Source organism: Phascolarctos cinereus, unplaced genomic scaffold, assembly GCF_003287225.1.
Source record: "Phascolarctos cinereus isolate Bilbo 61053 unplaced genomic scaffold, phaCin_HiC Scaffold_1;HRSCAF=81, whole genome shotgun sequence".
NCBI classification, from domain to species: domain Eukaryota; kingdom Metazoa; phylum Chordata; class Mammalia; order Diprotodontia; family Phascolarctidae; genus Phascolarctos; species Phascolarctos cinereus.
Genome location: NW_027555514.1, coordinates 271,034,346 through 271,052,652, shown reverse-complemented (window position 1 = coordinate 271,052,652; position 18,307 = coordinate 271,034,346). Strand labels below are relative to the sequence as shown.

The window sequence follows — 18,307 nt, the reverse complement described above, 5'->3', positions numbered from 1 at the left end:
AGAATTGAAACCAAAAATGTGCATGCATAGACACACACACACATATGTATATATATGTATGTATGTATGTATATATATGTCATTTTTTCCCCTGAACCAAGTCAAAATGTCACAGGCCTCTGCGAACTGTAGCAATTGGTGCCACTAAAATATTGCTTTGCTTTGAGGAATGTGTATTGCTGTGATAAGTCATGCTAAGGGTCCACACATAGGTACTGGGCCGCCATGAAATCAGCATGCCATCAATGTCAGTATATTTGGACTTGGTTTATATACACATATATACATATATACGTACATATATATATATATATACACACACACACATATATATACATATATATATATGCATACATTTAGGGAGCCATTCTGCTGTGTGTGACAAGAATCTAGGGTGTCAATGTCAAATTCAATAATGCTGAACTCAATGGGGTGCTATGGGGAGCTAGCTCACCCTTTGGGGGCCTCAGTTTTCTCATCTATAAAGTATGGAGGTTGGTCTAGAGCAGAAGTTCCTATGCTGGGGTCTGTGAATTTAAAAAAAAAATCTGACAACTATTTCAAAATTACTAGTTTTGTGCTTTTAAAAACATTGTTCTGAGAAGGGGTCCATAGGCTTCACGAGACTGCCCAGTGGTTCCATGGTACAAAAAAGGTTAAGAATCCTTGGATTAGATGATCTCTGAGGGCCCTTCCAGTTTTTATATTCTGTGACTCTTTGATCTTCCTGATTTCTGATGATCCTGATTCCTGCAAATCAATCCTGACTGATTTAAAAGCCAGCTTTCCCAATCTTCCACCCACTCCCAGACTCTAAGACTTGTTGGTAAATGCTGTAAATATCAAGAACTGCTTCCTTCTTCCTTTCTTCTCCTGATGTTCTGCTGCAAGGTCACAAGGAATCAGGAACAGAAGCCACCATTAAGCTGCTGTTGAACTAAACACGAGTAAAACAGCAGGGCTTCTGACCATTGCACTCAGAGCTCTAGAGTGAATTGCACAAAACAGGTCAGAGGGTGAGCTGGGGGGGGGCGTCTTCAGCTGGACTGTGACCCCAGGAAAGGGAGGAAGCAGCCTTCTGGTGGCTTCCTATTTGAAATGATTTTTTTCTTGCTAGCTAAGGATTACGCTCAGTTATTTGTGAGCTGCCAATGGACTACATTAGCTATTAGCTATTAGCTCCTTCATTTTGGTACTCTGAAACAAAGTCCAGATCACTTTCACTTGTAGCTACAGTACTTACAACTACTCTAACTGCATTTTCTCGGCTTGTCTGGGAGACAATATCTACCTACCAGAGTCACAGAATGTCGGAGCCGGGAAAGACCTCAGAAGTCATCCACTCCTACCTGTACTGGAAAAAGGGTCTGTCTACAATGGACCCAAGTAACCTTTGCTTAAGACTTCCAGTGATGGGGAACTCACTACAGACCAAGGCAGCCCATTCCACTTGGGGATACATCTAGTTGTCAGGAAGGTTTTCTTTATTTCAGCTTTAAACTTGTGTCTTTGACATTCCCACTCATTTGTTCTATCTCTACTCTGTTGTTTTAAGCAAGAGTAGACAAAAAATAATGATATTTCTTATCTAGATTCCTCAAATTTCATCTTTAGGCTGAATTCATATAAACAATTCCATCTCCATAAAATGTAAATAACATGGAAGTTCCATTAACTAATTTTTTTATATAAAGTAATAAAGCACCTATATAGGTCCTACCCCTTTAGAGCAGACTTTAACAGAGGACCCCCATCATCTAATTACACTAAAAATTGGTCCTGTTAAATGTTGTTGGAAGAGTCCCAAGTTTGGAGATCTTTTAATTTTAAAGAAATTTTGGTTGTAACTAAATTGATGCTAATGACATTTTACTTTATACATTAATAGAGAAGTAGAGATGGCAACCATATCTTATGATGAAAATGCATGCAATTCACAAAGCTATAGAAAAACTTATAGTCAATTGTAACTGAAATATATTATTATATTAGTAAAGCATGTTAAAAGAATATAGTCTTAAATGACAATATCAGTCAAGTCAATGAAAAAAATCATAATTAGGGATGTGAAGAGAATGAAAAAAGGAGACACAGGCTATCCACCTTGTCTAATATTTTTCTTTTGCACTTATCTCTTACAGTCATGTAGCTTGATAATGCTTTCCTTTGCCCCTACAAATATCTGATGTGACCAGGTTTACTTTAAAAAATTTTTTTTAGTGTTCATAAATCAACTTATGCTCTTTATTTAGTATCTTGTCATATGCTATCTTGTACTGTTTTTAATTTTTTCATGTATTTTTGTCTTGACATCTTGGATGACATCAATACTTTCCTAAGGGCAGGGACCACATCTTAGGTTTCTTAGTATTCCTCGTATTACCTAGCATAGCATTCTACAAATATTAAATAAATGCCTAAACCTTAACTAGCAATCTTCGTGTTGGAATAGCAGCATACCTGGGACAAGCACCACAAAAATGTCCTCAAATCCACTTTGTAATTCAGAGTGTGAAAACAATGGAAGCAATTAGGAGAAATTCAGTTGAGTAGGAAGGAGGGTTTAGTAACTAGGGTAACTAGTGTGTTATCTAAATTTTGTCACCCTGGGACAGAGTCCTAGTGGTCCAGGTCTAGTTATGGCCCCGAGTGTATAAGTGGTCAATATTATGCCAATTGGTTGATTACTGAAAAAGATTCTGTTAAATCCCTATCCAAAAATCTTTAAAGGACAGGTTCAGAATAGCATCCAGAACAAGAGTCAAGACAGAAGTAACATAAGCTTAGTTCATTTCAAGTAAAATTAGATAATTCTAGGACTTTTTTTCGATAGAAGAAAAAGCACAAGGTTTGACCTTAAGGTAAAAAGAAAGTCACAGTCAGCCTTTTGAATTGTTCATTTGGAATGATCAGCCTAGCCCTCCTTGGGGAGGTCTCCTCCCAGGTCACTTACAAATGTGTTTTGTAAAATATACGTATAACCAGAACGGCTGCCTTGGACCTGGATTTGCCTCCCAGATTGGCTGCTCACTGGTCTCTTCCCTGGGCCTCTGTAAAATGAAGGCGTTGGCCTAGATGGCCTGTGAGGTCACTGCCAGCCTCATATCTATGATCCTAATCATGTCCATGCTGAACCTGTCAGGGTTTCAACAGAATGACCAATGGGGTACAAGTAGTAAGACATATGCTGGCTCTTTCTTTTCTACTTGACAGGCATCCAAAGTAAGGCGTGAAAGTCTGCCAGAACCTTTCATGCCCAAAGTTGGTATTTTAGCAGCTACACCTTCTGTCAAATCTGACCAAAAGGTATGGCCGTGACCATGATATTTGATCCTGTGGCAAAGGCAGGGTCCTGAAAAGAGCACCAGATTAGGAGTCTGGAGATGTAGGACTCCACCCTGTCCAGCTGCAGTGATGTTACGCGAGTCCCTCTCTGAACCTGGGCTGTCTCAGCTGTGCACGGATGAAAGCTCCAATTGTCCTGCCTACTTCCTAGGGCTGCGATGAGGACCAAGAAGGTGACCTCTGTAAAGCATCTCGAAAATGACGCAATGCAAGAGAAACAAGAGATGCTGGGAAGGTCTTAGAAATCCAGACGAGTTGAGCTGTTTATCAAGCGCAAGGTACTGAGTTAGAGCCCTGTGTTTGATAATTAGCCAGAGGCAGTAGATTTTCTACAAGCGAATTTCTAGTCTTCGTCAGTCAGTGGCTCATCTGAAAGGTTTGTGCGATGCACAGCAGAGATCTGTCTATACCCGTCTCAATTTTCACATCTCCCCATCCCCAGACAGTTAAAATGTGAAGTTTCACAGATGAATTTTTCAAAACATTTTTGAACATTTAAAGCATTTACTAAAATATTTCAAATGAATAGGCGAGCCTTTCCTTTCTCTATTTTCTTAGTTGACGCTGTTATGCTCTCCAAGCAAAATGGGTTAGGAAGAAAGACCATTCGTTTTAAACTTGACTTTTCTGTGCACGAAGCTAACGGTTCCCAGCACGCAGCCCCTCACTTCGCCATTGGCTCTCACCTACGTTTCAGGAGGCCACTAAAGTCAAGTTCTCCTGCATCGTCTTGTCCTTCGCCGCTGTTGTTAATAAAAGAAAAGCAAACCGGTGCTTACTCACTGAGACAGGAACCACCATCCATCGCAAACACTCTACAGAGGACGTATATGCAATTCTTTTTTTTTTTTTTTGGCACACCAGGAACAGGACTAAAACCAACACAAACTTGTATTCCTTTTCACACAAGGGACAGGTTCCGTTTCCAGCAGGTACTCTTGTGGAAAAGTCAACACAAGGACTTGTGTTGTGCTCCAGTTTCAGAAGAGTTTCTGTGATTTGCATCATGGGAAGGAGGGTTCACATCGATGAGATCACAGACCCAGAGAAGTACCCACATTCCGTGGATTGCATATATATCAAGTTGCGTAGATTTGTGTTACAATGGAGTAACACAAATGCTTTCAAGCCAACCAGCAGAAAGGACTTTGTTTTTGCAACTTTGGGGTCTAGACAAAGGACTTTGGTGATCTCCGTCACGCAGGGGGACAGAGATTGGCTTTGTTCTAAAGAACACCAACGTCAAATACACAGAGGAAAGCCTTGCGGCCCAAGTTACCCTGGTGGTGTCAGTGAGCGGATGACTCAGATGACATGTTCAAAAGGAAAAAAAAATCCAACATTGTGTATGCTTCCGAGGTGGAGACAGAGGGCAGCTTATTGAAAGATGCATTCCTTTTGGTGTTAAGGGGAATGAATCGTTTTTGGCTGCAGCAGCAATATTTACTCAAGTTTTTTTTTTCTTTTTTTAAGCCTGTAAAGAAACAGTTCTTTGGGCGTCATTGAATTGGCAAAGAAGTTTCTACTATTAATTCAGTAAATCATCACCTATAGAAGAATGCATCTCAGATTTGGCATGCAGTCACCTTTTTGGCTAGAGATTTCACTGAGACTGAGCAGAAGCTAAAGAATCGCATCAAAATGGTACCATTTACTTACATGTTTAAAATTTAAAATGGAGGTTTTGTTTCCTGCTGTTTACAAATGTTATTTATAGTTTCCTAAGAAAGCGTCTGTGGGGTTAAAAAAAAACAATGTGCATACAATAACAAGTTATAATGGTTCAAGGAAAAAACTTACGTTTCCAAAAATTTTATTTTAAATTCATAGCAAACATTTGCAGCAAGGAGAGGCCCTTCTGAGGTATGCACATTTCTATATTTCCAAGAACATGAATTTGCATATTGGGTTTTTTCTCTTCCTTATGGAATAAACCTGTTCAGAATACAAGCTACTTTTTAAGGCAAATATTTGCAACGCCCTGCTTAAAAATTGTGGTTAGAGACAGGGAGGGTACCAGGACTTGAAGTGTTCCAATGTCATTGTTCCCAAAGGGAAAAAGAAAGTTGCCTATAGGGTTATCAGGAAACAGTAACTCTTATTTCATTTGTTGGTTCATTAATTAAGCAAACATTTATATTTTCACTAATTAAGACAGTAGAAGGGCAATAATGCTTAAAACAAAAAATAAATTAAAAAATCTAATCATAGTTTCTTTCATTGCTTTGAAACAAAGATTCTAATTCAAGAAAACTTTTTTTAGGTTTAATGAATAAAATATAAATGCTACATTGGGCAAAACATTTAACCTAATTAAAGAATTAGTACCATATCACATTAACTTCCATCAGTCAAGGAATGGCAGTAAGGGGCAGGGCTATTTGTGGTGTGCATTTCTTCTGCAAACTATTTCAGCTCCTTTCTAATCCATCTATTCTGACCACATTATTATTCATCCCTTCTACATTTGTCAAAATCATATTAGGCGTCTATGTTTTGTCAGACTCTAGTTTTTTTCTGCTCTTCAGTAGTCTAATTTGTGCAATGCAATATTTAAATGATGCCAATTTCCATGGCAGGTCACATGTTGGGTCAGGGGGCTTTTGATATACAAGTTAAGAGTTTGTTAAATGCACTGAAGGCTCTGTGGTCTTTAGATGAAAAGCAACATAGATGGTAAGTCTCTCATACTACCTATCTTATGCCATGTAAAGGAAATAATATATGGATTTTAAAAGGAATAAAGAAACACATTTCTAAACCTTATAAGCCAAACCCTGGCCCATACTTTATGCATGACTCCAATACATTTTTTTATATACTGGCTTCTTAGATTTGGTTATGTAACTAGGCTATTTTTGAAGGAAAGTCCTTGAAGGCAAGAAGGCATGCCTAAAAGACAATCATTTTCCAATTGGCACAGGATTATTTGACCTCAACTTGGCAGGGTTTAACCTTCCCAAAGCAGCCTGGGGAAATTCCCATGATGTCAACTAACTAGACAAGACCAGACAGGGTCTCTAGGAGCATGGCAGGTCACTAACACTCATGTCACTGCTCCCTAGAAAAGTACAAAAATGGTCACTGAGCTGACAGCCTACTAGGTAGGCAACCAACTGCCCCCTGGCCGGCTCTGACCCTGTCAGTCTCTCAGAAGCTGCTTATCTACACGATTAATTCAACATGACTAGTAGGGGACGTTTTGGCTTACATAATAAGGATCTTCTCTAATATGGACCGGGAGTAAATTTGTCCCAAAGATGTCCCAGAGGAGCTTGAAGGTACTATAACTATAAACAATGGACTTAAACAATGTTCTGCAAACAGTGCACTTCATATCTAGGGATGTTGAGGGGTATTAAAGGCAATCTCATCTACAATCCAATCTAAAAGCTCCTAAACCTAGGGAGATAGAAAAAAAGATAAGGAAAGAAAATTTCTTAAAGTCCTTCAGTCTAGGGATCTCCCAGTTACTGGGAGATAGTGAGGCAGCAGAAAGAGAGCTCACCTTGAAGACAGGATAACCTGGATTTAAATCCTGCTTCACATACTCAAGCTGTATAACCCTGGACAAGTCACTTAACCTATCTGTACCTCAATTTTCTCAGCTGAAAAATGGGCATCATAGCACCTGCCTCATAGGGGAAGGTTGTTGGGCAAACTGAGTCTCTACTAAGCTAAGGTGAGGAGACTTCAAAGAAAGGAAAGCTGTTTTCATTCTCTACATGATGGCCAGAGCCACTACAGAGGGGAGCATCCTTTCAATAGTTAAAATTTTTAAACGGGTGAGTGTGTGTGTGTGTGTGTGTGTGTGTGTGTGTGTGTGTGTGTGTGGTTGTGGCTGTGCTCATTGTCTACACACAATCTGAGAAAAACACATCTGTTTCAGGAAAAAAAACTCTGTCTTTTGAAGACCAACGTGACCCTTGGGAAAATGTGGGTTTAACTGGAGCAAGTTCGTTCTAAGACTGATCGTACATTAAACTTGGCATGGCCCCCCAGCCCACCCCCGGGCCACTCCCATCGCTAGCCCTCTGGTTGGTCTAGCCTGGAACACATGGAAGGTGTGAGCCCGCCAGTGACTGCAGTCCTATCAACGGGATGCGGAGTGAGGAGGAGAGGGACACCTGGGCTGTTCTCCTATCCAATGTTATTACATAAGTCCTATGTGTTCCCAAGATGCCCATGAGAAGTTACCTTCTTTTGAAAGCAGATCTGATATCGATGTTCGGAGTGGTTCCAGTAGATTCTTTAAAAGAAGAGAAAATAACAAAGTTATCGTCCATGAAGAGAAGGTGCTCCAGCTGAAGTGGAGCTACATGCAGCTTGGTGCAGGGGAGGCAGAGGACCTGGATTCAAATTCTATCTGTGTAACCCCACAGACATCACTGGGTGTCTCTGGCCCTCAGTTTCTTCACCCCGCTGTGCTTCTTTCTTGTTCTGAATCTATAATCCTATGGTTCTACTGTCTCTCGGATGATCTTGGAGATCGTCTAGTTCAACCTCCCAAACAGCATGAAAATCCATTCTGCATGAATACTTCTGACAGGGAAGTCAAGCTTCTTCTTGAAAATGCTAGTGATGAGGAGCTCACTCTCTACTGAGGTCCCCTTTGCCACTGTTGGGGAGCTTTGACTGATAAGAAGGTCTTTCTTAGGATGAACCTAAATCTTCCCCCTCGAATGTGGGAATGAAACGAGCTTACTCCTGCCTCTGACACTTACTAGCTGTGTGACCTCAGTTGGGAAAAACCAGTTCATCTCTCTGGGTCTTCCTTTCCTCATCTATAAAAATGGATGGGCTAGTACTACCTGGAACAGCATCATTTCAAGGACTGCATGAGAAAGTACAGGAAAACAGTTTGAATCCTAAGGCATACTTCAAGGTAAGCCATTATCTAAGTCTCTATCCCTTGGTCTTAGTATGGTCCTTTGGGTACAAAATGAAGAGCAACCCAATGTATGGAGGGCTGTGCTACCCTTTAGGCTTCCAGGCAGGAGGGTACAAGGGGATAGATCACTGGGTTTGGGGTCAGAAGACACAAATCCCAGACCTGGGCTCTTCATTTATGAAGCGTAGGAAAATAGGCAAGTCTCTCTGAGCTGCAAAGTGGAAAGGCCTGGACTGGATGACCTTCAAAGACCTGAAGACTGCCAGCTCTAAAATGCTACGGGTGGCTTATCTTCTCTCAGTTGAACTACAACCAGTTTCTTTAACTATCCTTCTTATAATTCACTTTTGTAAAAGGTTTACAAAGCACTTTCCTCAACAGCCCTGCGAGTGGAGGCCTGCAAGTATTATTAGGATTCTCACCTACACCAAGAGGCCCTTCCCCATCCCCCCTTTCAGATTTCCTTTCCTCTACTCTTGGGAGTACCTGGTAGTTTGCATGTTGTCTCCCACTCCCATAAGAATGTGAGCTTCTTACAGGAAGGACAATGTTTCTGTCTTTCTTTGTATCCCTCGTCCTTAGCACACCACCTAGCCAACGGAAGTGCTTAATACATGCTTGCTTGTTGACTTGACTTCCCATCTTGTAGATTGGGAAGCCAAGGCTCTAGAAGGTAAAGTGATTTTGGAATTTGAACCTGGATCTCCTGATTGTAACTTCAGAATTCTTTCCACTAGCCCACATTATCTTTATTCCTTATAAGACCTAGAGTCCAGAACCTTCACCATTCTGGTCATGCTTTTCTAGACACGCTTTAGTTTGTCAACACTGGCCTCAAGCTGTACGTGGTCCTCTAGCTATGTTCTAACAAGCTGAGGGTGCCATGAGATTATTACCTCCCACGTTCTGGACTTTAAACTCCTACTAGCGTGGCTCAAGCTTTGCCATAGTTCTTTTGATGGGGTGGCAAAGATCTATTACGCATCACATTATTGGTTGATAACGAAGTTTTGTAGTTAATGAGGACTTTTTCACACAAATTGCTTCTGGGTGAGGTTTCACACGTTCTTTCTTGTCTGTATAATTTTTTAAAATAGCCTTTAAAATTTTAACCCCTGTCTCATTTCTTCTACTAAAGGCCTACTCTGGGGCCTCATCATGGGAGGGGAGGTAATCTGGGTTCTCAGAGGCTAACCTGGATGATTAAAACACTCAGAGAGTTTCTACTGAGCTGGGAAGGCTTCTGTTATGGACCCAGGTACAGATTTTAAGTCTGTCATCCAAGGACTAGACCAGAAAAACTTGGCAAGGGTCATCACCAGGAGGCTGGACACCAGAGGATGATTTTTTAAAAGCTATAGTATCTTATGAATATCATCTCCTGAGACATAGTTGGGCTGCAATATGCTTTAGTGGAAAAGTCTTCCCACTAATAAGATCATGTACCTGTGTAGTATTCAAGTATATCTTCTCCTACTAATTTCGCTTCAAAATCTAAACAAAAACTATGAGCAATTCTAGCCTGAGGCAAGTAAGTCTCCCTTCCCAGTGGTATGAAGGATACCCTGGATGTCCTTCCAGTCTTGAGCAATATCCCGCCCTCAAAAAATATATTTTGTTAGGTAATTGGAGTTAAGTGACTTGCCCAGGGTCACTTAGCCCTCAAAAAACATTGAAAGAGGAATCAGACCCCGAGTAATCAATCTTTTTGGCAATAGCAAACACAATATTACTAAGTTTGATGCGCTCCGGCTGGCTCCTTAGAGGAATGAGGTGAGTAATTTCTCAAAGCAAAGTTAGAACTAGCATTTTTATGTCTTGGGCAAATAACAAAAAACGGTTCTCAAGTCAATCTTTAAAGACAAATTCAGTTGTCAGTGGCAATAGAGACCCTGGAACAAGGATCCCCACGGGCAAAGATTCCAGGAAACAAAGGGCAGAGGGAGATTAGGAAGGGCTCATCTAAGGTATAGCAGCTAGGAGGAAGAAGCTACTGGTTAGCTTCATGTTTTAACTAATTACTTTAGCTAGCTAAGTGCTCAGCTCAGTTTCTTTTTCACCAATGGACTGCAAGGGCTGCCAACTTCCTCTGAATTTCAGCACCTAGCAGAAATGCCCTAATAGGCCCATCCTAGTTCCAGTCCTATGTTTAAGCCACAGGAATTGATGGTTATCAATTCACTTTCAGATTAGCCCATAATATTCAGAGGCCTTGTCAAATCCATTGCAGTCAGAGGCATAAATTAATATTTTATGAAGGAATTCCTTTCCTAGGTAGCTAGTGCTTGGTATTCCTTGCAAAGAAGCAGGAAGATCCAAAGAGCAACAAGCCCTTACCATGAACTTCCAGGTCAAAGGAACAGGTGTCGAACTTGTCCTTGTAGGACACTTCACACCTGTAGTTTCCAGCATAGTTCTCCTTGGCTTTGATGATCTGCATCTCGAATGTGTACATCTGAAAAGAGATGGGTTGGCATAATTCACCCCTGTCTTATGAGTACAGAGCTAACAATCACAACGGTCATATATTGGAAGCTGACTCTTTGACTCCTGAGCACAAGTGGACGGACATCCTCATGACTAGTCATTGGTACAGTGGAAAGGGCACCTGGCTCTGGAGCCAGAAGAAGGGAGCTCAAATCCTGCATTTGATGCAGGCTCCCTGCGTGATCCTGGCAAATCAAATCACTTCCCTGGGGCTCAGCTTCCTCACCTGCGGAATTAGAGGCCCCTTCCAGGTATCACACCATACCTGGGTGATCTTGGAGAGATGACTTAAGCTCCTGGGCCTCAGTTTCCACATCTATCAGCTTATGGGGGGGAGGGGTAAAATAAGGGTGTCGTACTAGCTGGCCTCCTTTTCCCTTCCGTCTATGATCCAGTTCTTAGAAGGTGTCTTGCCTGCCAGAAGGACAAGCAGACCTACAAAAATGGAGTGTGTCGTGTGGGACAGCAATGGAGTGGAAGCCTTCACTAAGTGCAACAGCCTCAGATTTGTTGTCAGCAGGAGGAGGATGCCCAGGACAAGCACTCTTTTAGAAGACATAGAGAACGATAACCAGGAAATCCAGTATCTAGATCAGATTCAGATGAGAAAGCGGGAAGCCCGTGGGTGCCTGCTGGGGAGGCCTACGAGCTGCCATCACTGCTGGTCCTGGAGCTGGGGCTGGGCACAACCCCTCCCCACCACGCTGCCTCCTGGGCAAAGGCCCAGTCACAGCTCTAGGGAAAGCCATCTTAGCGGGCAAAGACAATGAGCAAATGCACTCTGAGGTCAGGACCATACCCTTGTTTGCCTTTCAAAGGTTTCCTTCAGCTGAAGATGTTTCCCAGCTTTGCTGGCCAAGTCCATCCATTTTCCCTTGAACCATTTGACGGTGGGTTTTCGAAGAAGATCTTTGGCCTCAACTTTGGCTATAAAGGTAATATTTTCACCTAAAAAAAACCACATACAATTCCAACTTCGGTTAAAAATGTATTTTTTTTTGTTTCATTATCAGCTACAAACAATTATTTCATTACCAGATACGCAGAATGACCCAAACAATTCTGTCATACTTGAAAAGTTAATGAAAATGCTTTATTCCCTACAGATATTTTAGAATAATACTAATACTACTAATAATGATTGTTAGCATTTATATAGTGCTTTAAGATTTGCAAAGTGTTTTACAAATATTATATAATTTTATCTTCACAAAAACCTTGTGAGGTAGGTGCTGTTATTATTGCCATTTTACACATAAGGAAAGAGAGGCATACAGAGGTTAAGTGACTTTTCTATGGTCATACAACTAGTAGTATTTGAACCTGGATTTGAACTCAGGTCTTCCTTCCTCCAGGTTCAGCACTCTCTTGACTGTGCCACCAAGCTGCCTTAGAACTACAAATAAAATGTTCAGTTTTACAAGTCAGAGGACGTGGCTGAAGGAGTACTACCAAATGTACCAATTAAGTGACCACAGACTATCTACATGGCTGGACAAGAGACTGGGACCTACTGGTGGAAAACTAAAACTTGCTGCCGTTATAATATTGAGTTATTATCCCAGAATTAAGATTCACTGAATGTTTCAAACAACATTCAAGGAGTATACACTTTTCAGACATGGCCTAAAATTAATTGAAAAAGTAGCCTTTGAATTAATTAAGTTGCAAACCTTTATTTATGTATTTTTTATTCACCAATTACAAAGACTAGCTTTGTCACACTGCTCAACAGGAGAGGCATGAGACTCAGCCTGTGAATTCACTGTTATAGGGATCTCTTGGGTGAGGAAAATCCCTCTGCCCATGCAGGTCACCAGCTTCTCTGCAACTTCTAACCTTAGAGAATGGCCCAGAGACCTGAGAACAGAGGGGACTGGACCAGGGTCACATGATCAGTCTCTGTCAGAGGTGAGGTTTGAGCACTCAGTGTTCCTGGCTCCAACACCAGCTCTCCATTCACCATACCAGGGGCTGTCTCTATGGAACTCTCTCTATACCTTCTATTCAACCTTCAAAAACATTCAAATCTTTACATATTTTAGTAATATAATTATCCCTTTAAAAAATCACAAACATTCTCCCAGTAATGCTAGATGCTTGTGAATCTTGGAATACAACTGCCTTTGAAAAAGCAAAGTTGCCAGTGACCCAATAGGCATAGGAGGGAGACAGGAGGGTCTTGAGTCAGCTTCAGTGCTAGGGTTGTTCTTTGTCCAAGGAGTGGTGGAAGGGAAGTTATTGAGGAAGCATATGATAAGAAAGAGAGGTGGGCTGGTCCCATAGCCAGAAAGGATACTAATTGCACAGGATAAAATAGCATAGATGGGCTTTGTTCTGCCCAGATAGAGAGAATAGCCACATCAGCGAGGTCCCAGATGATCCACTGAAGTATTGATGGAATGGATAATCAAACTACCTAACTGCCTATCAGACCCTACACAGCACAGGTCTGTGTGCATATATTCACCATACCTATGAAATGTAAAACACCAGGGGCAACTAAGTGGCACAGTGGATAGAGATCTGGCCAGCCCTGGAGTCAAAAGGACCTGAGTTCAAATTCGGCCTCAAACACAAAATACTTACTAGCTGTGTGACCCTGGGCAAGTCACTTAACCCCACTGCCTAGCCAAAAAAATAATGAAAAACATCATGACAGTGGAAGGTCATCAGTTTCTGCATTGTTAAGATAACTAGCTAGCTAGACAGACAGATAGAATGATGGATAGATGAAATTTTATATATGTCTATATATCTATATATCTAGGTAGATAGAATGATAGATAAATAGAACAATAGGTAGATAAATGACAGATGTAATGATATGTAGATAGAATGATAGAATGACAAAGGTATAGATAGATCCATAGATGATATAGACAGACAGACAGACAGATAGTGAGATAGATCATACACAGGTAGAAAAGGCATGTATTAAGGACTTACTATGTGGCAGGCACTGGGAATACAAACACAAGCAGGGAGGACAGTTCCCTCCCTCAAGAGCATCACTAAATTCTAGGCACTCACCAACTTTCACTGTTCCATTCTGAGGTTTCTCCACAAAGAGCACACTTTGGGAGGTGTTGGCGTTCTGCTTATCCTGTTCTTCCCCGACTGGGGATTCACCAAGAGACCATTCTAAGAAGCAGGAAATAAACAGATCACTTTCCAGGTAAGGTTGTCCCCAGAAAGAAGACTTACCTGTGCTCAGTGTTTGGATTAACTCAGGAACTAACTTTCTTTTAAGGCAATAGCTTAACTCTCCCATTTTTCACAGGGTAATGAGTTTCTGTAAAATGAGATCTTACAGTTTTTGTGAAAATAGCTCTCCATGATGGTGGAAAAAAGACATTAGAATAAGAACATTTCTAGGCAGAGGGAAATTTGCGAACAAGTAGTAGGAATTTACCAGTCTTATTTTCATCATCGTGTTTCTAAACCAGCCTAATCTTTCTTTTCGAGGTACACGATAGTAGCACATAAATGGATATGTCCATGTCCATGTGACTGCTCTAAAGTTAGATGGAACCAGCAGAGCCCATCAATCCCTGAGGGGGAGGGGAAGAAGGATTAAGGAGATTAGGTGAGTATTCCCAGGCTGATGGCTTTGCTTGATAGATGCATGAGGGAAGGCCAACTAGCCAATCCTGTTTCTCATCCTATGGATCAGCCCATGATTTAGGCTCTGTAACGAGCTACAGGTGAGGAGCTTTGGCTTGTCCAAATATTACCTGTGATATTACCATATCATCTATGACCAGGAAGTCCAAAAGTGACTTCCTGAATCAAGAAAAGTCTTCAGCATTCCTAGCCATAATGAGAGAAAAGTTCACAGAGTATTGACTCTTTCTGTTCCTTCCTTCCTTTCTTTTTCCTTTCTTCCTTCCACCTTTCCTTCCCCACCCCCCCGCCATTTCTTATTTTTTAATCAAGAGAATTCTCTCATGTTGGGGGCTCCAAGGAAAAAGTCAAACTGGGATAACAGTGCTTAGAAATCATACAGAACTGCAGGCAGCTCTGCTCAGAGGAGAAAGACTGGAGAGGGAACGCCAGGCATTGCTTGATCCCTGCAGTCTGTATACAAAGCAGCCAGCTGAGAGCTGTAGGAAAGAGGAGCAGTTTCAGCAGCTGTTATTCAATGGCCGGAGAAAAAGCATAACCGAGTGAACAAGTCGTAGCTGTTTCCTGAACCATAAGGAAGTTGACATAGAATGCTTTCCACTTTCATTTGAAAGGGAGGCAGCTTCATTTTCCAACAACATACTGCCTACAGCAAGGTGAACATTTCTGTTAACTTTTGGTTTCGTTATTTAGAAAGCCAATGACCAATATTTATACTGGGACAGAGGGGTCGCCCAATGCTAGTTCTCACACGCATTTTGATGTTGATGTTTTATACTGTATAGATTTATTTTGTCAAAGGATAGGGATAGGGACTGGGCCTGCGACATCATTGATATATGGAACTGTCAGGTGAGGAAACTCCCTCTACCAATGCAGGCTGACATTTTCTCTTGCAATGTGTAGTCTCAAAGGGTTCCCTGGGGCACTGAGATGTTAAGTAATTTGCCCAGGGTCATGCTTGCATGGGCTAGCGATTAGACTTGAATCCTGGTCTTCCTGGCTTCAAGAATGGCTCTCCATTCACTGTGCTGTCTACCATTTTGTCAAGGAACAGAATTAAAAATGCATCTAGTTTATAGCGATATGCATGGTGGTCCTCGAGAGACATCTTCCTGTGTTGCCTCATTATGGGGTGGAAGTGACCTTGGGTGCTCTGAAGGTTAAGACATCAGAGCACAAGCTTTGGCAGGTTCTACCAGGCAGATACATCTTTGAACACGGCCAAGGTAACCAACTGGCATTGCTGCCTGAGGGCCAGGAGGCTCATCTCCAGTAGGCTGGCCATTTGGTGACAAATCCATTGGCCACAGCAACCTAGGAAGCTCACGAATGGGAACGGTTAAAGGGGCCTGGTCTCCCAGCAGACTAGGGAAAGTCACATATTTCTCTACTTGTCAAATGACCCTCTTTTATCCACTCTGTGCCGCTTCCAGGGCCCAAATATAAGGCAGGGTTGGATACAGGTCATGTCCTGTTATAACCAAAATATCTTTGCAATGACAGCAATTTCAAGTCTTAGATGATGGCTTACTCATTTTAAAGAAGGGTGATGAGATTGGATCTGCCTACTGATTCCTTATTTTCTCAACTGTCACCTCAGAGGATCTCCATTGGTTCCTATGCAACAGCAACTGTCTCTCTTCAGGGTGACCTCAATGTATCCTACTGACTATTCATTGGGAATATGTGTACATGGAACAGCCCAGAAGACCACGTCCTAGGGTAGGAGTAGAACAGGGTATTTTAAATAATTATTCTCGCCAATCAGTTGCTAAGTACAGTTCTCCCCCAGCTGCTTAAAATGCTATCAAATTGTACATGGAACTTTTTTTTTTTGATGAGGCAATTGGGGTTAAGTGACTTGCCCAGGGTCACACAGCTAGTAAGTGTCAAGCGTCTGAGGCCGAATTTGAACTCGGGTCCTCCTGACTCCAGGGCCAGTGCTGCATCCACTGCACCACCTAGCTGCCCCAGAACAATTTTTTAAATAGTGCAATCTTTTAGAGTCATTACATCTTCATACTCCCTAAATTCTGGTGCCCCTGGGCAAAGTTCTCCTGTTGCCCTGCCTTGGGCTCGACTCCACTCTTATTTCGGTCTCCCTTCTCACGTTGCTCAAAACTCTACAGCCGCAGTTTATCTGCAGTTAGCACAGCACCAACCTTGGTGTCCGACCAGCCCCAGAAGTCTGCCTTCCCTTGCCCTATGCACTCATGCCTTCCCATCATGGTCTTCATTGATGCTGATGTATCCTGGGTTTCAGTAACTACCCCATTCTAAAATACTAACAGAAGAATCAATTTTAAGTGGTGCCTTGTGGAGACAAGGGTCCTACTTTGTACATAACCCATTAGTGACTGTAAAAGCCCAAGGCCATACAAAAGGAGGAGTAAAGTTATCTTATTTGGGGACTTGTAGTGCCCTTCACACCCCGGGGGCCTTCCTATTTCACCTGTGATTAACTCCAACCCTGTCAGACTAGGTTCATATTAATCAATGTTCCCTATTTCTTCACTCCCTTCTTTTCCATAGCTATATATAGTACACCAATTTCAATTAGGCAAAAATGTATTAAGGGGCAATGCAATTTATTTATCCTTGACAGGACAATGAAAGGAGACCTTTCTTTCCTTTTTTTTTTCTAGAAAGGTTTCTAGAAAAAGAATTTTACTGAAAAAAATATCTTACAATCTGATCCTATTATGTTTATGAACTTTTGTTTCCTTAATAAATAAGCTCTATGAGCCAATAAGCATCTTTAAGCACCTCCTATATCCCAGCACTGTGCTAAGTGCCAGGGATACAAAGAAAGGCAAAAACAGTCCCTGCCCTCAAGGAGCTCATAATCTAAAGAGGGAGACAACATGGAAGCAACTATGAAGGAGAAGGTATATATCAGATAAATTGCAGATGCTCTCAGAGGGAAGACGTTTATGTGAAGTAGGGACTAGTAAAGGCTCCTTGTAGAAGGTGAGGATTCAGCTGACACCTGAAGGCGGCCAGTCGCTAAGAATGCAGATAGTCCTTCCTGTATGACTTCTTGATCTCCACGTTTGATAAATATTGTAGAAGCATAATATCTGGCAGAAGATAAACATCTTGAGGACAGGAAGTGGCTTCCTTTTCTATTTTTATCCCTAGGACTTTACCGCAGTGTACATAGCACACATTAAGTACTTAATACCTTTTCATTTGTTGTTTCATTTTGTCTTTGTGCTGGGCACACAGTTGGTATACCTGGTAAATGCTTGCTGAATTGACTTGAAACAAAAGTAATGATAAAACTTGACTGAACTTTGAAAATTTACCTCCCCCCCCATATATATGTATGTAATTTCCACTGATGTCCTAACAAAGTGATATTCTTGTCAACAAAACACACTAGAAGGTTACAAGGGAGGATAAGACTGAAATAAAACAAATGTTAAAAGTCGAACCATAGAATCAACACCTTTAAGGAAAGAGAGCATTAGTGGTCAGTCATTTGAAGACACAAATGAAATGTCTCGTTTATTCAGGAATGCGCTCACCTGAATCTTTCCTCTCCAGAGCCCGGGCATTGATATCTGAAAGGAAAGAGTTAATTTGGATGACACTGTTAAAAGAATTTGGGATGACTTCATATCCTCTTAGTCCTCCCAAAAGCTGGCTCTTCTATTGATAGAGAGAACGCTGAAGTTGGTTTATGTGATAAATCACCAGGAGCTTTGTAAATATAAAATATATGTACACATGAAAGCATATGACAGGACTGGAAACTCAAGCACTACTATTTTTGTGAAATTAGCATCCCAAGTCATATTAATTTTATTTAATTCATTAAGCAAGGTTTCCTTTTTCAATACTGTGAAAATTATAGTCCAAGCCAATGTTTTTCTTTTAGTTTCTGGCCATGGAGCCATCCTGGGTGAAATCCCAGGGAGCTTGTGGCTCAGAGTTCCACGTAGCAACTGA

General features: G+C 41.5%; 1 protein-coding gene across 1 annotated transcript in view; it reads right to left on the bottom strand.

Moving 5' to 3' along the window:
• Nucleotides 1-18,307, bottom strand: part of MYBPC1 (myosin binding protein C1) — a 108,175-nt gene that overhangs the window by 48,122 nt on the left and 41,746 nt on the right. The window contains exons 5-10 of the mRNA XM_078146791.1: nt 17,884-17,919; nt 13,757-13,867; nt 11,523-11,671; nt 10,574-10,691; nt 7,543-7,594; nt 4,032-4,088 (exon numbers count right to left, since the gene is read on the bottom strand). Of these exons, the coding sequence (XP_078002917.1) occupies nt 4,032-4,088; nt 7,543-7,594; nt 10,574-10,691; nt 11,523-11,671; nt 13,757-13,867; nt 17,884-17,919 (523 nt within the window). The remainder of the gene's footprint in view (nt 1-4,031; nt 4,089-7,542; nt 7,595-10,573; nt 10,692-11,522; nt 11,672-13,756; nt 13,868-17,883; nt 17,920-18,307) is intronic.